Here is a 15,051-nt window from a genome sequence, read left to right on the forward strand (position 1 = left end):
CACCTCAGTGTTATGTCAGGAAACACTCCCCATTTGTATCCCATTCCCATCCTCTGGCTTTGTTTTTCCACAAGGCAGTTGGCTGGGCCCTTTTGGCTTCTGGTAACAGATGGCTGGGCCAGGGGGCCGTTTCATGGGTCTTTTTTTAAAAGGCCTTCACGCTGGGATAAGGATCAGGCATGTTTGTTTGGCCCCTCCCTTTGCTGAGAAAATACGGCTTTGGAAAGACTTTATCTTCAGGGAAGATCTGAGCAGCTGTTTCGGAAGACTGTAATGTAAGAGAAAGCATAACTGCGCCACACCTGTTGTGCGGGCGGACGCCGAGCTCTTGTGTGCCGATGCTGAGATATGTCTGACTCTGATTCCTGCGAGACAGAGGGATGTTCGGGAAGCTGCCAGTTGCTGATGAAATGGTAATGCCGTATTGTTTATGGAAAGCCAGAAGGATCTCAAAGAACTTTACCTGAGCTTTGTGGCCCTTTTGGGCTTCCATCCAGCCGTGCACTCCAGCTCGTGAGCGATTTTAATCATGCTGATAGTCCTATTGCTGTTAGGGTGATAACTCTGGCTTCAGCATTATACACACGCTCAAGTGCTTTGTTAGAGTGAGGGTCAAAACACAAAGGGGCCCCGATCACAGAGCATTCGGAAGCTGCTTCGCGTACGACCCCCTTAAAGCTCTCTGCTGTCTGGTTGCAAGTGGTCACGATCTGAAGACAAAGTGATGATGGAGCCGTCCTTACTCATACACAGTGGAATAGGGCACCTGAACATTCGGGGCACTGCTGGGTCCTAATGTCCACCCACTTGCCCGTTCCTATCCCTGTTCTGTGGCTCTGTTTACTCCGGAGAGAATCTAGTTCACTGAAAAGTGGAAAAGCCAGCCAGAGCTCTTAGCAGAATATTGAACTGGGGAAAGAGCCATTTAAGTGGCAGCGAAGCCATCTCACAGGCATTTCCGCCTCCACCGATCTATACTGTCAGTTTCTGAATTTTACTGTGGGAGTCGACAGGACCTGAGTTTAAAATGTGCTTAAAACGATTTCATTAGTGGGCTGCTGAAAATTATAAAATCGCGTCTCTAAAAAATCATTTCCCCACCCGGGGCTGCCATCAGGCACCGGTTTAATAGCACTATGTAGGCCCACAAGTCCTAAGGACGGCTCTGAGTGGTGGAATTAAGAGCGCAGTCAGACAGGCCAGATGTACATTTCAGGGGCAGAAGGGTGAAAATTGACCTGTCAAAATCTCGCTTGTGTTCAGGAGAGGGCAAAAGCATCTATCCAGCACAAGGAAGCATGTTGGTACAAATACTTCCTGTTCAGAATACTCTTGGCTGTCCCACACACCCTAACTGGGTCTCTAGAGGGACTTCATCTTATGATTGCAGGCAGGGATTTTAGATAAGCATAAAAGTCTAGGGGAACAGAACACTGGAGTGGGACCCAGGAAATGTGGTTTCTCCTTTCAGATCTGTCACTGGCCAGGCTGGGTGACCTTGGACAAATCACTTTCCTTTTCAGTGCCTCAGTTTCCTCATTGGTGCAATGGCGATAATGACACGGACCGCCTTTGTGATGTACATTGAGATCTACTGATGATGAGTGCTACATTGAAAGCCAGGTGTTATTGTTTTGCAAGTCTCTGCATGCTAGCCAGCTGGGGATGGCATATGTTCCATGCTTCCCTTTCATCTTTCCCTTCTCTCTTAGTGTGAAATTCGCCCTTGGGCAGAGAAGCCGGCACAAGTCCCGTACCCCACGTAAATCTTCAAAACAGGGCTCAAGTGGCCCATTGTGCTGGCTGGTTGTGTACAGGGAGGAATTTCAAGCAGAGCGAATATGTATATATCACACCCACTGATCATCCGAGCTTGGGTCTCTTTGATCCTTAGACTTGCTTCGTTCCATAAAAAAATCAATCAAATGGGATTCCCAGCAAACATGCACTATGAGACCTGGCGTCCCTTAAAGAAATAGACCCCGACGACTCTGATATGGATTAGGGACAGGACAGAGGACTGAGGATTGTTCTTCCTCTGCTCAGCTGGTTTGGGAAAAGCAATTTGCATAGATCCCAGGCGAGCACCAGGGGGTCGGAAGATGACCCACAAGCTCTTTGAAACCTCCGTGATTTATGGCATGCCTGTGCTCTGGAAAATGTCGGAGACAGGTGGCAAGGGGCGGGAGCTGCAGGGTGTGTGTGAAAGTGATTCCCACGCAGGCATGAAAGTTGGCAGCTTTGTGGGCTGCAGGGAGTGTGTGTTTTTCTTTCTCTCCTCCACTGTAGGTCGGGAGGGGTAATCAAAGGTGCCTGTGAAGGGACGGAGAAAGCAAAACAGAGGCTGCAACTAAAGCTACATGTGCACAACTTGTTATAAGAGAAAGCAATGCTATGGACCAAACTCTGTCTCGGGCTGTCGGAGCGAAAATGCCCCGTTCAAGCTGGGACCCTGGGATCTGTATGCTCAGCGTTAGTCTAAACTAAAGGCCTTTTTGCAACACATCTGAGATAGGAACTGGGTGCTCCTCCTTCTTATTTTAGCACAGACCTTACTTCTCCCTTTCTTTTCCTCTGCACAGTCCACCCCGCTGTCTTGCACCATGGGTATTTAACCCCCTACAGCCTGCACTGAGCTGCTGTTTGCTCCGTGACTTTGTTTTGTTTTTAATGATCAGCATGTCACTCAGGCAGAGGCGAGGCCCTGGCATTTTCTCCTTCGTGTGAGGGTCACATGCAAGGCAAATGGTTCTCCTCTGCTCTGTTACCACTGCAATTAATAAACATGTATTATGTCGGAAGCACCTAAAGGAGCCCAATTCTGCTAAGTGCCATAAGCGCCAAGACCATGGGGGCTTTGGGGCTGGAGCACCCATGGACTAAAATCGTGGGTGCTCAGCCGGCAGGCCCCCCGTCAGCTCATCCGCCTCCTTCCCAGTGCATCCTGCCCACCCCAATCAGCTGGCGCCAGTGTGTAGGAGGTGCTGGTGTCGCAAACCTGAGACCTGTAGAGCTTAGTGCATGAGCCTTCTACAGCCTGAGCCAAAAGCCAGCTGGCTCTCAGCTGCGGCAGTAGAAGGGTCTCTTTCTCTCTCTGGAAGGGGTCTAAGTGCCACGACATGGGACAGTACACCCCACCCAGGAGGTGTGTGGGTTACACGGGGGAAGGGGGGAGGAGGAGGTGGGACAAAGTCGGATGGGGGTCAGGGGAGGGGCGGGATGGGGTGGGGCAGTGCACCCTCGAGGAGCTCGGGAAGCCAGTGCCTCTGAGAGGTGCCGTACAACCATGTGATTACCCATGAAGCCACACAATGATGTTTCCTTGGGGCTAAAAGTTGGGCCCTGCCTCCTTGTATGGCGGCCTGGTTGCTGTCAGGGCAGAAGGGCCGTATGTTCCCAGACCCCCCTCTGCACCTATTGAAATGGGGTTTGTTGCATTGCTGTGTTGGTGGCTGGCCTGTCTGAGAGCTCGCCCCAGGCCTTGGCAGCTAAGAGGGGAGCTACACCAGAGACGGGGACCCCTGCGCTCGCCGGCTCTCTGCTCCTAGGACTGACGGGACGGTCTGACGTGGTGTCTTCTCTTCTCCCCAGATGCAACAGCGCCCACCTAGGGGACCGGTGCCAGCTGCCAAACCCTTGTCTCAGCTCCCCGTGCAAGAATGCCGGCACCTGCCACCCGGTCGCCCGCGGCAACGCCGTGGACTACACCTGTTCCTGCCGCCTGGGTTTCACAGACCGGCTGTGCCTGACGCCCGAGGAGAACGCCTGTCTCAACAACCCCTGCCGCAACGGCGGGACCTGCGACCTGCTCACGCTGACTGAATACAAGTGCCGGTGCCCTCCAGGGTGGTCAGGTGGGGCCCGCACACGTCTCTCCCTCAGGGAGCCCCGAGAAAGAGCCCCACTGCCCCGCCCCGATGCACAGCGCGGGGGAGGGGGGGTGTTTTAAGCCCATCCTAGAGCAGAGTCCCCAAAGCTTGGACTCGCCTTGGAAATCCAGAGGGAGGGGTATTGGTAATGCCCGCTCCCACGGGGCTGCCAGTCAGGGGCATGAGAGTCCGTGTAGAGCAACACGGGGCTCCTCCTCCTCCCCCCGGCAGCAAGTGGGTTGCTTTCCTCATGGGCACTCAGGAGAGTAGGTCTCCTACGTGGCAGTGCTTTCCAGTGACCCTCCATAAGCATGAGGAGAAAGGGGAAGGGCTTAGAAACCAGCCACAAAACTCCTCCAGGGTAGGCAACGTTGACTCCATCCTTTGTCCTGTCCTCTCTGCGGGCACATGAAAGTTCCCTCAGCCTTTCCCTGGTGCGCAGGGGGCCGGGCATAAGAGCATAGGAACGGCCATGCTGGGTCAAAGCAAAGGTCTATCTAGCCCGGTATCCTGTCTTCTGACATGGCCAATGCCAGATGCATGGAACAGAAGAGGTAACCATCAAGCAATCACACCCCTGCCACCCATTCCCAGTGTTTGACAAACAGACTAGAGACACCATTCCTACCCATCCTGGCTAATAGCCATTGATGGACCTCTCCATGAATTTATCTAGCTCTTTTTTGAATTCTGTTGACGATCTGACCTTCACAACCTCCTCTGGCGAGGAGTTCCACAGGTTGCCTGTACGTTGTGGGAAGAAATCCTTCTCTTTGTTTTAAACCTGCTGCCTATTCATTTCATTTGGTGGCCCCTAGTTCTTGTTATGGGAACAAGTCAATCACTTTTCCTTCGTCACTTTCTCCACACCAGTCATGATTTTATAGACCTCTATCACTTCCCGCCTTAGTCTTCTCCTCTCTAAGCTGAAAGTCCCAGTCTTTGTGCTGGCCTGGCAGGGTTGCAGCTGGGATGAGCTTTGGGGTGCTATCAAAATGGGGAGTGTGTATAGTGAATGACACAGACCGAAGGCCGGGGCTAATGTGCTAGTGGGTGAGGAGCACAGCTGAGCCACCAGGCACCCAGAAGGGGACAGGACCGGGGAGCCCCGGGATCCAGAAAGATCTTTCCAGTTGGGTCTATGTCTGTCCCCCCAACCCTGTGAGCTGCAGTTTCCATCCCCTCCCTGTTTGCTCTGCAGGTAAGACCTGCCAGCAGGCAGATCCCTGCGCCTCCAACCCCTGCGCCAACGGAGGGCAGTGTGTCCCTTTCGAGGCCCACTACGTCTGCAAGTGCACGAAGGGCTTCCATGGACCCAACTGCAAACAGGACTTAAACGAATGCAACATCATCCCTCCCGTCTGCAAGAACGGAGGCAGCTGCACCAACGAGATCGGGAGCTACCAGTGTTCCTGCAAGCCAGCCTACACGGGCCAGAACTGCGAGCACCTCTACATGCCCTGCAACCCCTCGCCCTGCCAGAACGGGGGCACTTGCCGTCAGACCAGCGACACCACCTACGACTGCACCTGTCTTCCAGGTACGGCCTGCCTGTCTCACTCTCGGGGATCGTGCAGCGAGGGCTCTAGTCTGGGTCTTGAGAGATCGGGAGTCATGGCTCTACTCTGTCACAGACTCCTTGGCTGTGTCTAGACTGGCCAGTTTTTCCGGAAAATCAGCCGCTTTTCCGGAAAAACTTGCCAGCTGTCTACACTGGCCGCTTGAATTTCCGCAAAAGCACTGACTTCCTACTGTAAGAAATCAGTGCTTCTTGCGGAAATACTATGCTGCTCCCGTTCGGGCAAAAGGCCCTTTTGCGCAAAACTTTTGCGCAAAAGGGCCAGTGTAGACAGCTGAGATTTGTTTTGCGCAAAAAAGCCCCGATCGCGAAAATGGCGATCGGGGCTTTTTTGCGCAAAAGCGCGTCTAGATTGGCCACGGACGCTTTTCCACAAAAAGTGCTTTTGCAGAAAAGCATCCGTGCCAATCTAGACGCTCTTTTCCGAAAATGCTTTTAACAGAAAATTTTTCCGTTAAAAGCATTTCTGGAAAATCCTGCCAGTCTAGATGTAGCCCCTGTGTCACTTGGGGTATGGCTATACGGCAACTAGAACAGCACCTGCAAGTATACTGGAGTTAGCTTTGATTGCATTAGCTGCCATATACGTACCCTGCTTGAGGGAAGGATGGTGGCTAGCCCGTGCCAAGGCAGCTACACTGCTATTTTTAGCAAGCTCAGTCAATCCATGTTAGCTCTGGTGTGCCTGTGCATTGCCGACGCGCGTCCCAGTTGCTGTGCAGACACATGCTTAGTTGCAATGTGCCTCAGTTTCCCCTTTGTAACATGAGGAATAATATCACTTCCCTAGGGTGCAGGGGAGCTGTGAGGATCAATACAGTATATTTATATAGATAATTATATATATTTTTGGTGAGTCTCTGAGGTGCCACAGGACTAGTTGTTTTTAAAGTGACAGACTAACACAGCTGAGACAGTGTAAGGTTGTGAACTCCCCAGACACCACATTAACGAGGGCCGTATAAAAGCCTCAGATCAGTAGATCTGCCTGAGTTGCCATTTATTTTGAAGGACTGATTTTCATCCTACTGTCCCTCAACAATTGAGGTGCAGAATGCTCAGCAATTTCAAAACCTTCTTAAGGAACTACAGCGAAATCTACCCAGAGGGACCCCTCAAAGGTCCCGGAACAACCCGCAGCTCTAACAGAGGTGGAGCAGAGCTGTTTTCAGTAAATTTGGGCACATACTTTGTGGCAGCCTGTGATGATGGGAAATATCATCTGAGAGCTTCTCTCCAGCTGGAAATTGACTGGCACAGCTCTCCTGGAGTAACGAGGAGTCCTGTGACACCTTAAAGACTAACATTTATTTGTGTGTTGAAGCTTCAGGGGGTAGCTGAGTTAGTCTGTGCAGGATAAACTTAAAAAAAACCAAATAGTCTGGTAGCACTTTATAGACTAACAAAACATGTAGATGGGATCATGAGCTTTTCAGATGACCAGAGTCTTGTCAATAAAGGGTTGGTTTTTTTTACCCACGAGAGCTGATGCCCAAATAAATGTGTTCGTCTGTAAGGTGCCACAGGATTCCGGTTTGTTTTTGCAGATACAGACTAGCACAGAGACCCCTCTGAGACGCTTCTGGAATAGTTATTTCGATAGAAGCCCACGTGCAGATGCTCTTACTCAGGCCTAAGCTTGTCTTGTTCTGATTTCGCTTAATCCTCTTTAAAAGGGGCACAAAGATTCCAGAATCGCTTGTTGGGTAAATTTCCCAGTGGAAACAAGCCCTGGTAGGAGAGAGTTGGAGAAGGGATCCCCTCCCTTTGCTGTCCCCAGCGGGCGCACTGAGAAGCAGCATGGATCTGTTCCTGTAGGAGGGCTGGAATAAATGATTGTGGAAGGGGAGAATCATAGAACCATAGAGCTGGAAGAGACCTCAGAAGGTCATCAAGTCCAGCCCCCTGCTGTAGGCAGGACCCATCCCAACTAAATCAACCTGGCCAGGGCTTTGTCAAGCCGAGACTTAAACACCTCTAGGGATGGAGACTCCACTACTTCCCTAGGGAACCCATTCCAGTGCTTCACCACCCTGCTAGTGAAATAGTTTTTCCTAATATCCAACTTGGATCTCTCCCACCACAACTTGAGACCATTGCTCCTTGTTCTGCCATCTGTCACCACTGAGAACAGCCTCTCTCCATCCTCTTTGAAACCTCCCTTCAGGAAGTTGAAGGCTGCTCTCAAATCCCCCCTCACTCTTCGCTTCTGCAGACTAAACAGACCCAATTCCTTCAGCCTCTCCTCATAGGTCATATGCTCCAGCCCCCTAATCATTTTGATTGCCCTCTGCTGGACCTTCTCCAATGCGTCCACATCCTTTTTGTAGTGGGGGGCCCAGAACTGGACACAATACTCCAGATGTAGCCTCACCAGAGCCGAATAAAGGGCATAATCACTTCTCTGGATCTGCTGGCAATGCTCCTCCTAATGCACCCTAATATGCCATTAGCCTTCTTGGCTACAAGGGCACACTGTTGACTCATCTCCAGCTTCTCATCCACTGTAATCCCCAGAAGAGCGGGAAAGGGAGGGGAGAGTTATCCACTCTCAGTTAAATTCATACCAATGTAGACGCAGCGAGGACTTAGATGGAGCACAGCAGGCGCAGGGTTAACTCCTCACTGGCCAGGTTGATGAACTTAAGAAGACCTTTCAGTTCCGCCGTGGTGTGGAGGTTTTCACCGCAGCGCAGCGCACTGGGGTCAGGGCCTGAATAGCTGGAGGGGAACTGGTTGAGCTTTGCTCGTGGCGCAAGACAGCTCCCCGGCATCCGCGGCAGCAAGGTGCTGGCAGCCAGACAGGATGAAATTTACGAACTTCCTGCCTCTCGGCAGCCAGCCCCCAAGAAGTTGCTGCAAGGAGGCCAGACAATGGGAGAGCCTTGTTTTCAGGAGGGTTTCTCTGGTTTCTCACCCCAACCGGCCTCCTCCACCTGCCTGCGGCAGACGCAGCGAGAGGAAGCATCTGCCTGCCCACCCCGGTTGGAAAGATGCTATCGGCCTGGCAAAGCTGCCTGGGAAATCTCTTTCTTTGTGGTAGAGGAGGTGTGAGGATTTTTAGTCTCTTTTCGCAGATCAACCGTGACAGGGTGGATAGTTTGAGTGGGAAGATGGCATCGTGGTTAGAGTGGGGCACTTGTATTGAGACGCCTCGTGGGGGAGTGATGCTTAGTGGTTAGAGCAAGGTGTGCATGACCTAGTCCTCTTGGGTTCTCTCCCAGTCTTGGCTGCTGACTCCCTTTATGGCCGCTTCATGCCTCAGTTTCCTTCTTTGTAAAATGGGAATTATGAACTTTATATAGACAAATTGAGAAGTACCAGACTAGACCACGCCCAAAGTCCATCGAATTCAGTGTCCTGTCTCCTGCACCAGCTGCCTCAGAGAAAGGTGTAGGAGCCCTCCAGAAGGCCAAGGTGGGACAGTCTCCCCTTGGCAGAGCTCTCATCCTGATCTTGACTAGTTACGTGAGTTTAAGCCTGGAGCACGAGGTTCAATATCCCCTCTAAAATGTGCTTCCCTGCCCAGCTTCCCAAGATGGTTGGGAGGTCTCTGTCATCAGCGTGCGTAAAACAAGAGATTCCCTAAGACCACCGAGCTATAGATGAGCCCCCTAGGGATCTCAGGAAAGTAGAGCTTTCTCCTAGGCCCCATAAACGAACGAAGTTTCAAAGCAGGGGAGAGCTGTGAGCTTCTGGAAGGAGGCACAGCCTGCAGGGAGACAGAAGTTAGACATTAACCGGTAGCTGCTGGGAGGTGAGGATGTGAGCGTTAACCGGGGATGGGGGGGCTGGAGCAGCTTTCCGCCTGCTGTGGAAGGGGGCTACTCCAGCCCCGCAGGGGGCCAACCACAGACTGGGGCTGCTCTGGGTGCTCAGGGGTGCTCCAGTCCAGCAGCGGGTGCAGGGGAGTGGCTCCCACACCCCCCCACACCCTTATTCAGCTATAACATATTGTTTAACCAGTTAGTCAATTACATCGTTCCTGGAGGGAAGCGATTTTAGCTCTGTGCCGGTCACTGTGATGGGGAAGGCAGCTCTCCCAGCAGGGAGAGAGCTGGTGGCGCCCTGGAAAGGAAATCCAGCTGCCACTCGCCCGCTTCCTGCAAGAAACCAGCGTGCCCTGTGCTTCTGCAAAATATGTCATCGCAGAGAAGCCCTGCTGCCAGGGGGATGGGCTTTGCTCTTGGACACCCGGCTGTGACTAGAGGGAGCTGCATCCTATGGAGCTGAGCATACCCTTTATGGGTCTGCCTCCCGTTCAGTCCACCAGCCAAATACGAACACGGAAAATAACCTGGGGGCTGTTAAAAAAAACTTCTCTGTTGGAGGCTGATCCTGCCGGGTGCCAAGCACTGCAGCTGGCTCCCAGCCCCTCCCCAGGATCAGGCCGCGTGAGGCATGTGTCTTGTGAAGCAAACACTGTATCAGATGATTCTGGCAGAGGCATAAAAGATTGAGGGCCATTTCTCATGATAAGGTACGCATTGATGTACTGGTATGTAGCTCAGCACATTTTAAAACAATGCCCCCTTTTCATTTAACACGAGCCTGCTCAGAGCCGTTTACAGCCCGGCTAATCTAATCTGTTTCATCGTGCCGTTGCCTGAGTATGTAACCCTGAATTTCAAGTCATTGCCACGCTAATTACTCATTCGGATGGTTCGAAATGAGTTAATCCCGGTATCTAGAACGTTACGCGTTATTGCCGTGTGTGCTCGGCTCTGCAGCCTGAAAGCTAGGAATGAATCAACGTTATCGGTTTTGGACTTCTACCAGCAATCATAAAGAGCTGGTACTGCTTTTCAGTCAGGGCGGGGCTGCTGTTTGCGGGAGGAGAACAAGGCAGGGAGGGAAACCTACGGCCCAGGGAGCGGATCTGGCCCCTGACGTGCCTGAATTGGGTCCTTGTGGGCCATCCTCCTCAGCATTGGGGAGCCAGGCTGGTGCTCCAGCCCTGTGGCTCCTCCCTCCTGCCCAGACCCTGCACCCCTACCCTACCTCCTGCCCAGCCCTCCAGCCCCCCAGCCCAGTCCTACACCCTAGCACCCTCCCAGTCCCACTAACCCCCAACCCATCCTCCTTCCTGTCCAAGTGCCACTCTCCAAGCCCGCTTCCTGGCAGTCCCCTCCCGTACACTGAACTCCTCATCCTTGGCCCCACCCCAGAGTGTAGGGGGCCCACAAAATCTACTAGCCTGGGCCCCCCAGGCTCTGGTGTGTGAGGGGAATGTGGGGAGTGTCTGCTTCTCAGTCAGGGTGTTGGGGTTTTTGTTTTTTGCTTCTCACTTTTGTGTGCCCCCCCCACTCACTTTTCAGCAGCCCCTGACCTAAAAAAGGCCCCCCACCCCTGCTTTAGAGAGAGGCCGGGGATGTGGCTGGGGCACAGGCCCTCTCGTGGGATCTAATCTTGCCTCTGACCTGCCTTGGGCAAGTCACTGAAAGTCTCTGTGCCTGCTCCTTCATCTGTAAAATGGGGACAATGTTCCGAAATCTACTTCTCTGGCATTGGGTGGGAAGTGAGGGACGTGGTTCCTGTGGGCGGCGGGAGCTCCCACTGCTCCAACTGGCCTCAGTGGGCGTTGCAGGAGTTCAGCACCAGGGACCATCAGGCCCTTTCAAAGTACTGACGGCAAGTTCCTGGGGTCCAGGTGCCTACGAGGCGGGAGGGTCCCCGAGACTGGCCTGCAGCCCACGCCTGGAAGTCCGCACTGCAATTAAACAGCCTCACCGCGAGCCCAAGGCAGCTGCCCTGGACCAGCCCAGGGTGTCTAACTGCCGTATACACACACCACACGTGGTGGAAATAAGCTTGAGTCCAGCAGACCTAGATCTTTTTACAAACTAGGATCCAGAATATTTTGGGGACAGCCGACCTGCCGGCTTGAGCTGGAGGCAAGGGTCACAGGAGGGGATGCTACGGGGCTGTGTTCACCTGGGGTGATGTGGTGGGTACAAGGGTCCCCCTTTTGGGACTTGGCAAGCTTCACAGCCTGCAGCCCCTCTTGCAGCCACCCGAGAGGGTTGGCTTTGGAGGTTTGTCTGTCCCGCAGTCACAGAGTGCGGCAGGGAGAAGGGGTGGGACGGCAGCTTGTGCGCCTGTCCCCGGGCGAGCGGTAATGGAGCAAAGGCTTCTGGAGTGTTGATGCTGCAGCTGCAAAGCTCCCACATGGGTCCCTCCTAGGGGGGAGCGCGGGGTCTGGGGCAGCCCCACCCCCATACCTCCGTCTCTGTTCCGCCCCCTGCTTCTCCAAGCCCCCTTCCTGCAGCACCCCCGCCCCACCTCTTCCCACCCCTGTGAGATGCAACCGATTACTGGGGGGACTTGGCACGGGTTGGCAGCAGGGTTCAGGCCCCCTGCACTCACCACGGTGGCAGGAGCTGCAGGAAGTGGAGGAACCCCCCAGCTTGCTCCGTTCTGTCGTCCGTCTCCCAGCTGGGTCGCTCAGCTTCCTGCTGCCGTGGTGACTGCGGGGGCGGGAGGGTGCCCTCCAGACCCCTGCTTCTGCCCCGCACTAGGCCCTCCAGGTAATTGCCTAGAGCACCCTGGGCCCCGCAGGCTACTATCAATATGGGGGACCGTCCCATCCATAGGATGCGGGGCCTGCTGTGGGCAGGACGTCTCTGGCTGATCGCTTGCACAGCTGGCTTGTGCTGCTCCCGTACAAGAGCGAACCAGATTAAAGCGAGCTCGCCTGTGTCTACATGAGCACACCTACCCCCGGGGTCTCGGCTGAGTCGCCATCTGGACACCCAGTTCATTTCAGTAGTTGTTGCAGTTAGTGGCGTAAGCACCAATTTCCCCTCTAGTGGGGGGGGTGCACGACCCCCAGTGCCCACTGCTACCCCCATTCTAGCCCTGCCCACGAGCCCCACCCCTGGCCCCATTCTAGCTCTGCCCATAGGTCCTACCCCTGGCCCCATTCTAGCTCTGCCCATAGGCCCTACCCTTGGCCCCATTCTAGCCCCGCCCCCTCCACCAGGTGCGCCCGGTCCCTACCCCTCCCTGCTGGAGCATCCTGAACCCCACAAATCAGCACTTCCAGGGCGTTGGGAGGTTCTGGGAGAGTCGGGGAGACGTTGGTCAGTGGGGTCACCCTAGGCAAGAGGAATGGGGGGGGAACAGTGAGGGAGGGGGGAGTTTGGCTGCCGGTGGATGCTCCCCCACTATTTTTTCCCCTGTGGGTGCTCTAGCACTCAGGGAGTGGGCGTCTCTGGTTACTTTTGTGTGTCTGGTTTCAACTAGTGGCTGGCGAGGCGAGCGCGGAGCTAAACAAACAGGGTGAGGAGCCAAGATCTGATTACACCTGCAATCCAGCCTTCAGACGGCCCCTGCTTCAGGGGAGCCCAGGTTACGGCATGTTCCTTTTGGCAGGCTGGCCCAGAGCCGCCCAGGGGAGCCAGTCCGCCCCGCCTGGTGTTTACAGTAAATACATCACTTGACTCTGTAACTGGGACAAGCGACCGTTTAAAAAGGGAACAAGCGAGGGGGAAGGGAAGCCCTGCTGGGCAGATCTGCTGCTAAGGTCCCGGCGTCTGGGGGTTCCTTCCGTGCACCGTGGGGCGCCGGGGAGAGGTCCAAAGCTGTCCTGCCCGTGCGTAGAGCGCTGGGATTTCAGCAGCATGGGAGGCCTTGATTCCTGTGGGCAGGCTCGGCGCGGTGAAGAATTTCCCCCCTGGGAGGAAACGCTGGCTATTCAGCTGCAATGATTCAGAGCCCTGTCCTGCGGCCCCTTCCGCCAGTTCCCATGGGCGTGCCATGAAGCCAGCAGGCTGCGCTCAGAAGTGGAGGCCCGGGGATGGCAGTCCTTGCCCTAGGCAACAAGGGGGAGGAATTTACCCGTGGCTTCCCAGTTTCCTGCAGGCCACCCCCTCCCCTCCCACGATTCCTTCACTCGACTCAATCCGCGACTCCGAATGAGTCTGCGGGGGGCAAAGGAGGTGAAACGGAGGCTCTCTCCAGAGCCGGGGCGGGGCTGCGACCAACAGCGGGGGGCAGGGGCTGTTAATTAGTAACCTGCCGCAGGTTGGGCTCGCACCGAATGAAAAGGCTTCTTGTTCGTCGTGGCACACGCCCGACGGGGGACACTAATTGCTAACGAGCGGCGGTGAGGTGACTTAGCGCTGCAGTAGGGAGCCGGCAGAGCCCCGCCTGGCACATCCGTGCTGCAAACGTGGCCATCGACAAAGCCCAGGTGCTGGGCGCCGAGTGAAACTGGGCCTGTGCTTCAGGAATATTCAGAGCCCGGGGCCCCGGCTGCCCCAATATTAGGGGGTAGATTTCTGCCCCGGACTCACCTGCCACCCCCACTGAGCCTCTCCTGGACCCACCTGCTGCCCTGGGTGATTTAAAAGGGTCCAGTGACCCCCCCCCCAGTTGTTGCCCCCCTACTGGCAGCACAGTGGGGCCAAGGCTGCTTCATGCCCACCCTTGCTTCTGTGGCCCATGGGGTGTCTCCTTGTGCTGCTCCCACCACCAGCTCCACAGCTCCCCTTGGCCCGTACCTATGGGCAATGGCACATGGAGACCCTCAGCCAATCCCCCTCCCCCAGGAACCGCTGCTAGAGGGGGGTGAGGGTCACTTTCAGGAGCTGCCTGAGGTAAGCCCCAGAGCCCTCCCCTTTTCCACACCCCAACCTCAGCCCTAGCTCAGAGCTTGTGCCCAAACTTCCCTCCCATAACCTGCCCCCCTCCTTCTCTCAAAATCCCTCCCAGAGCCGTAGGCCGGTGTGTCTGTGGGGACGGGACTTGGCCCCTTCTGGGCACCACCAAAAATGCCGCTAGTGCCAGGGTGGTTACTGACGCCTGACTGAAAAATCAGGGACGGGAGAGAAAACGTGGGCCCGATTCTGGTCTCCCCCCAGAGTAACGCCACTCAATGACTGGGTCTTGCCACGAGGGCGGGGGACTGCACTCGACCTCTCGAGCTCCCTTCCAGTTCTAATGTTCTAGGATTAGAAGCGGGCAATCAAGGCTGCAGGATTGGGCCCCGAAGGCGGACGCATGCAGCAGTTGGCCGCAGTCTGGTCCCGGCAAGGGGAAGGGGGAACAGGGCGTGAGAGAGGGAGGATTTTGTTCAGCTGGGAGCAGAGGCCGAGATACCCGCAGTCTTTGGCACAGTTCACACTGGCTTGGAGGCGACGGGTGCCTATCTCAGCGCCTGCCTCCTGCAGCCAGTAGCCGGTTCCATGCCTGCAGTGTGGGAGGCCAGCTCCCGGGCCAGGTGGCTTGCAGCCCTTGCGGAGTGCAGAGAGCCGACGGAGGTGTTTCCTTTCCCCAGGTTTTGCTGGTCAGAACTGTGAGGACAACATCGATGACTGTCCTGGGAACAACTGCAAAAACGGGGGCACCTGCGTGGATGGAGTGAACACCTACAACTGCCAGTGCCTCCCTGAGTGGACAGGTAAGGCTAGGACCGTGGCGAGAACCTGGATAGGCACGGCCAGGGGACTGAGGGTAGTGAGCATGGGCTGCCGAAGACATATCATGTGGCAGGTGAAACAAATAGCAGGGCTGCCGTTGATTGAATTGGGAGCAGAACCGGGGCAGTTGTTTCTGTCAGTGCACAGCTTGCTGCATGCCGTAATGCATGTCGGTCTGGCC

The 15,051-nt window shown here is 55.1% G+C and overlaps 1 protein-coding gene across 1 annotated transcript in view; it reads left to right on the forward strand.

Moving 5' to 3' along the window:
* The window catches only part of NOTCH1 (notch receptor 1), a 105,276-nt gene that overhangs the window by 51,054 nt on the left and 39,171 nt on the right, over positions 1-15,051 (forward strand). Inside the window, exons 3-5 of the mRNA XM_075905386.1 lie at positions 3,592-3,854; positions 5,071-5,409; positions 14,729-14,851. Of these exons, the coding sequence (XP_075761501.1) occupies positions 3,592-3,854; positions 5,071-5,409; positions 14,729-14,851 (725 nt within the window). The remainder of the gene's footprint in view (positions 1-3,591; positions 3,855-5,070; positions 5,410-14,728; positions 14,852-15,051) is intronic.

This window comes from Pelodiscus sinensis, chromosome 22 (assembly GCF_049634645.1).
Source record: "Pelodiscus sinensis isolate JC-2024 chromosome 22, ASM4963464v1, whole genome shotgun sequence".
Lineage (NCBI taxonomy): Eukaryota > Metazoa > Chordata > Testudines > Trionychidae > Pelodiscus > Pelodiscus sinensis.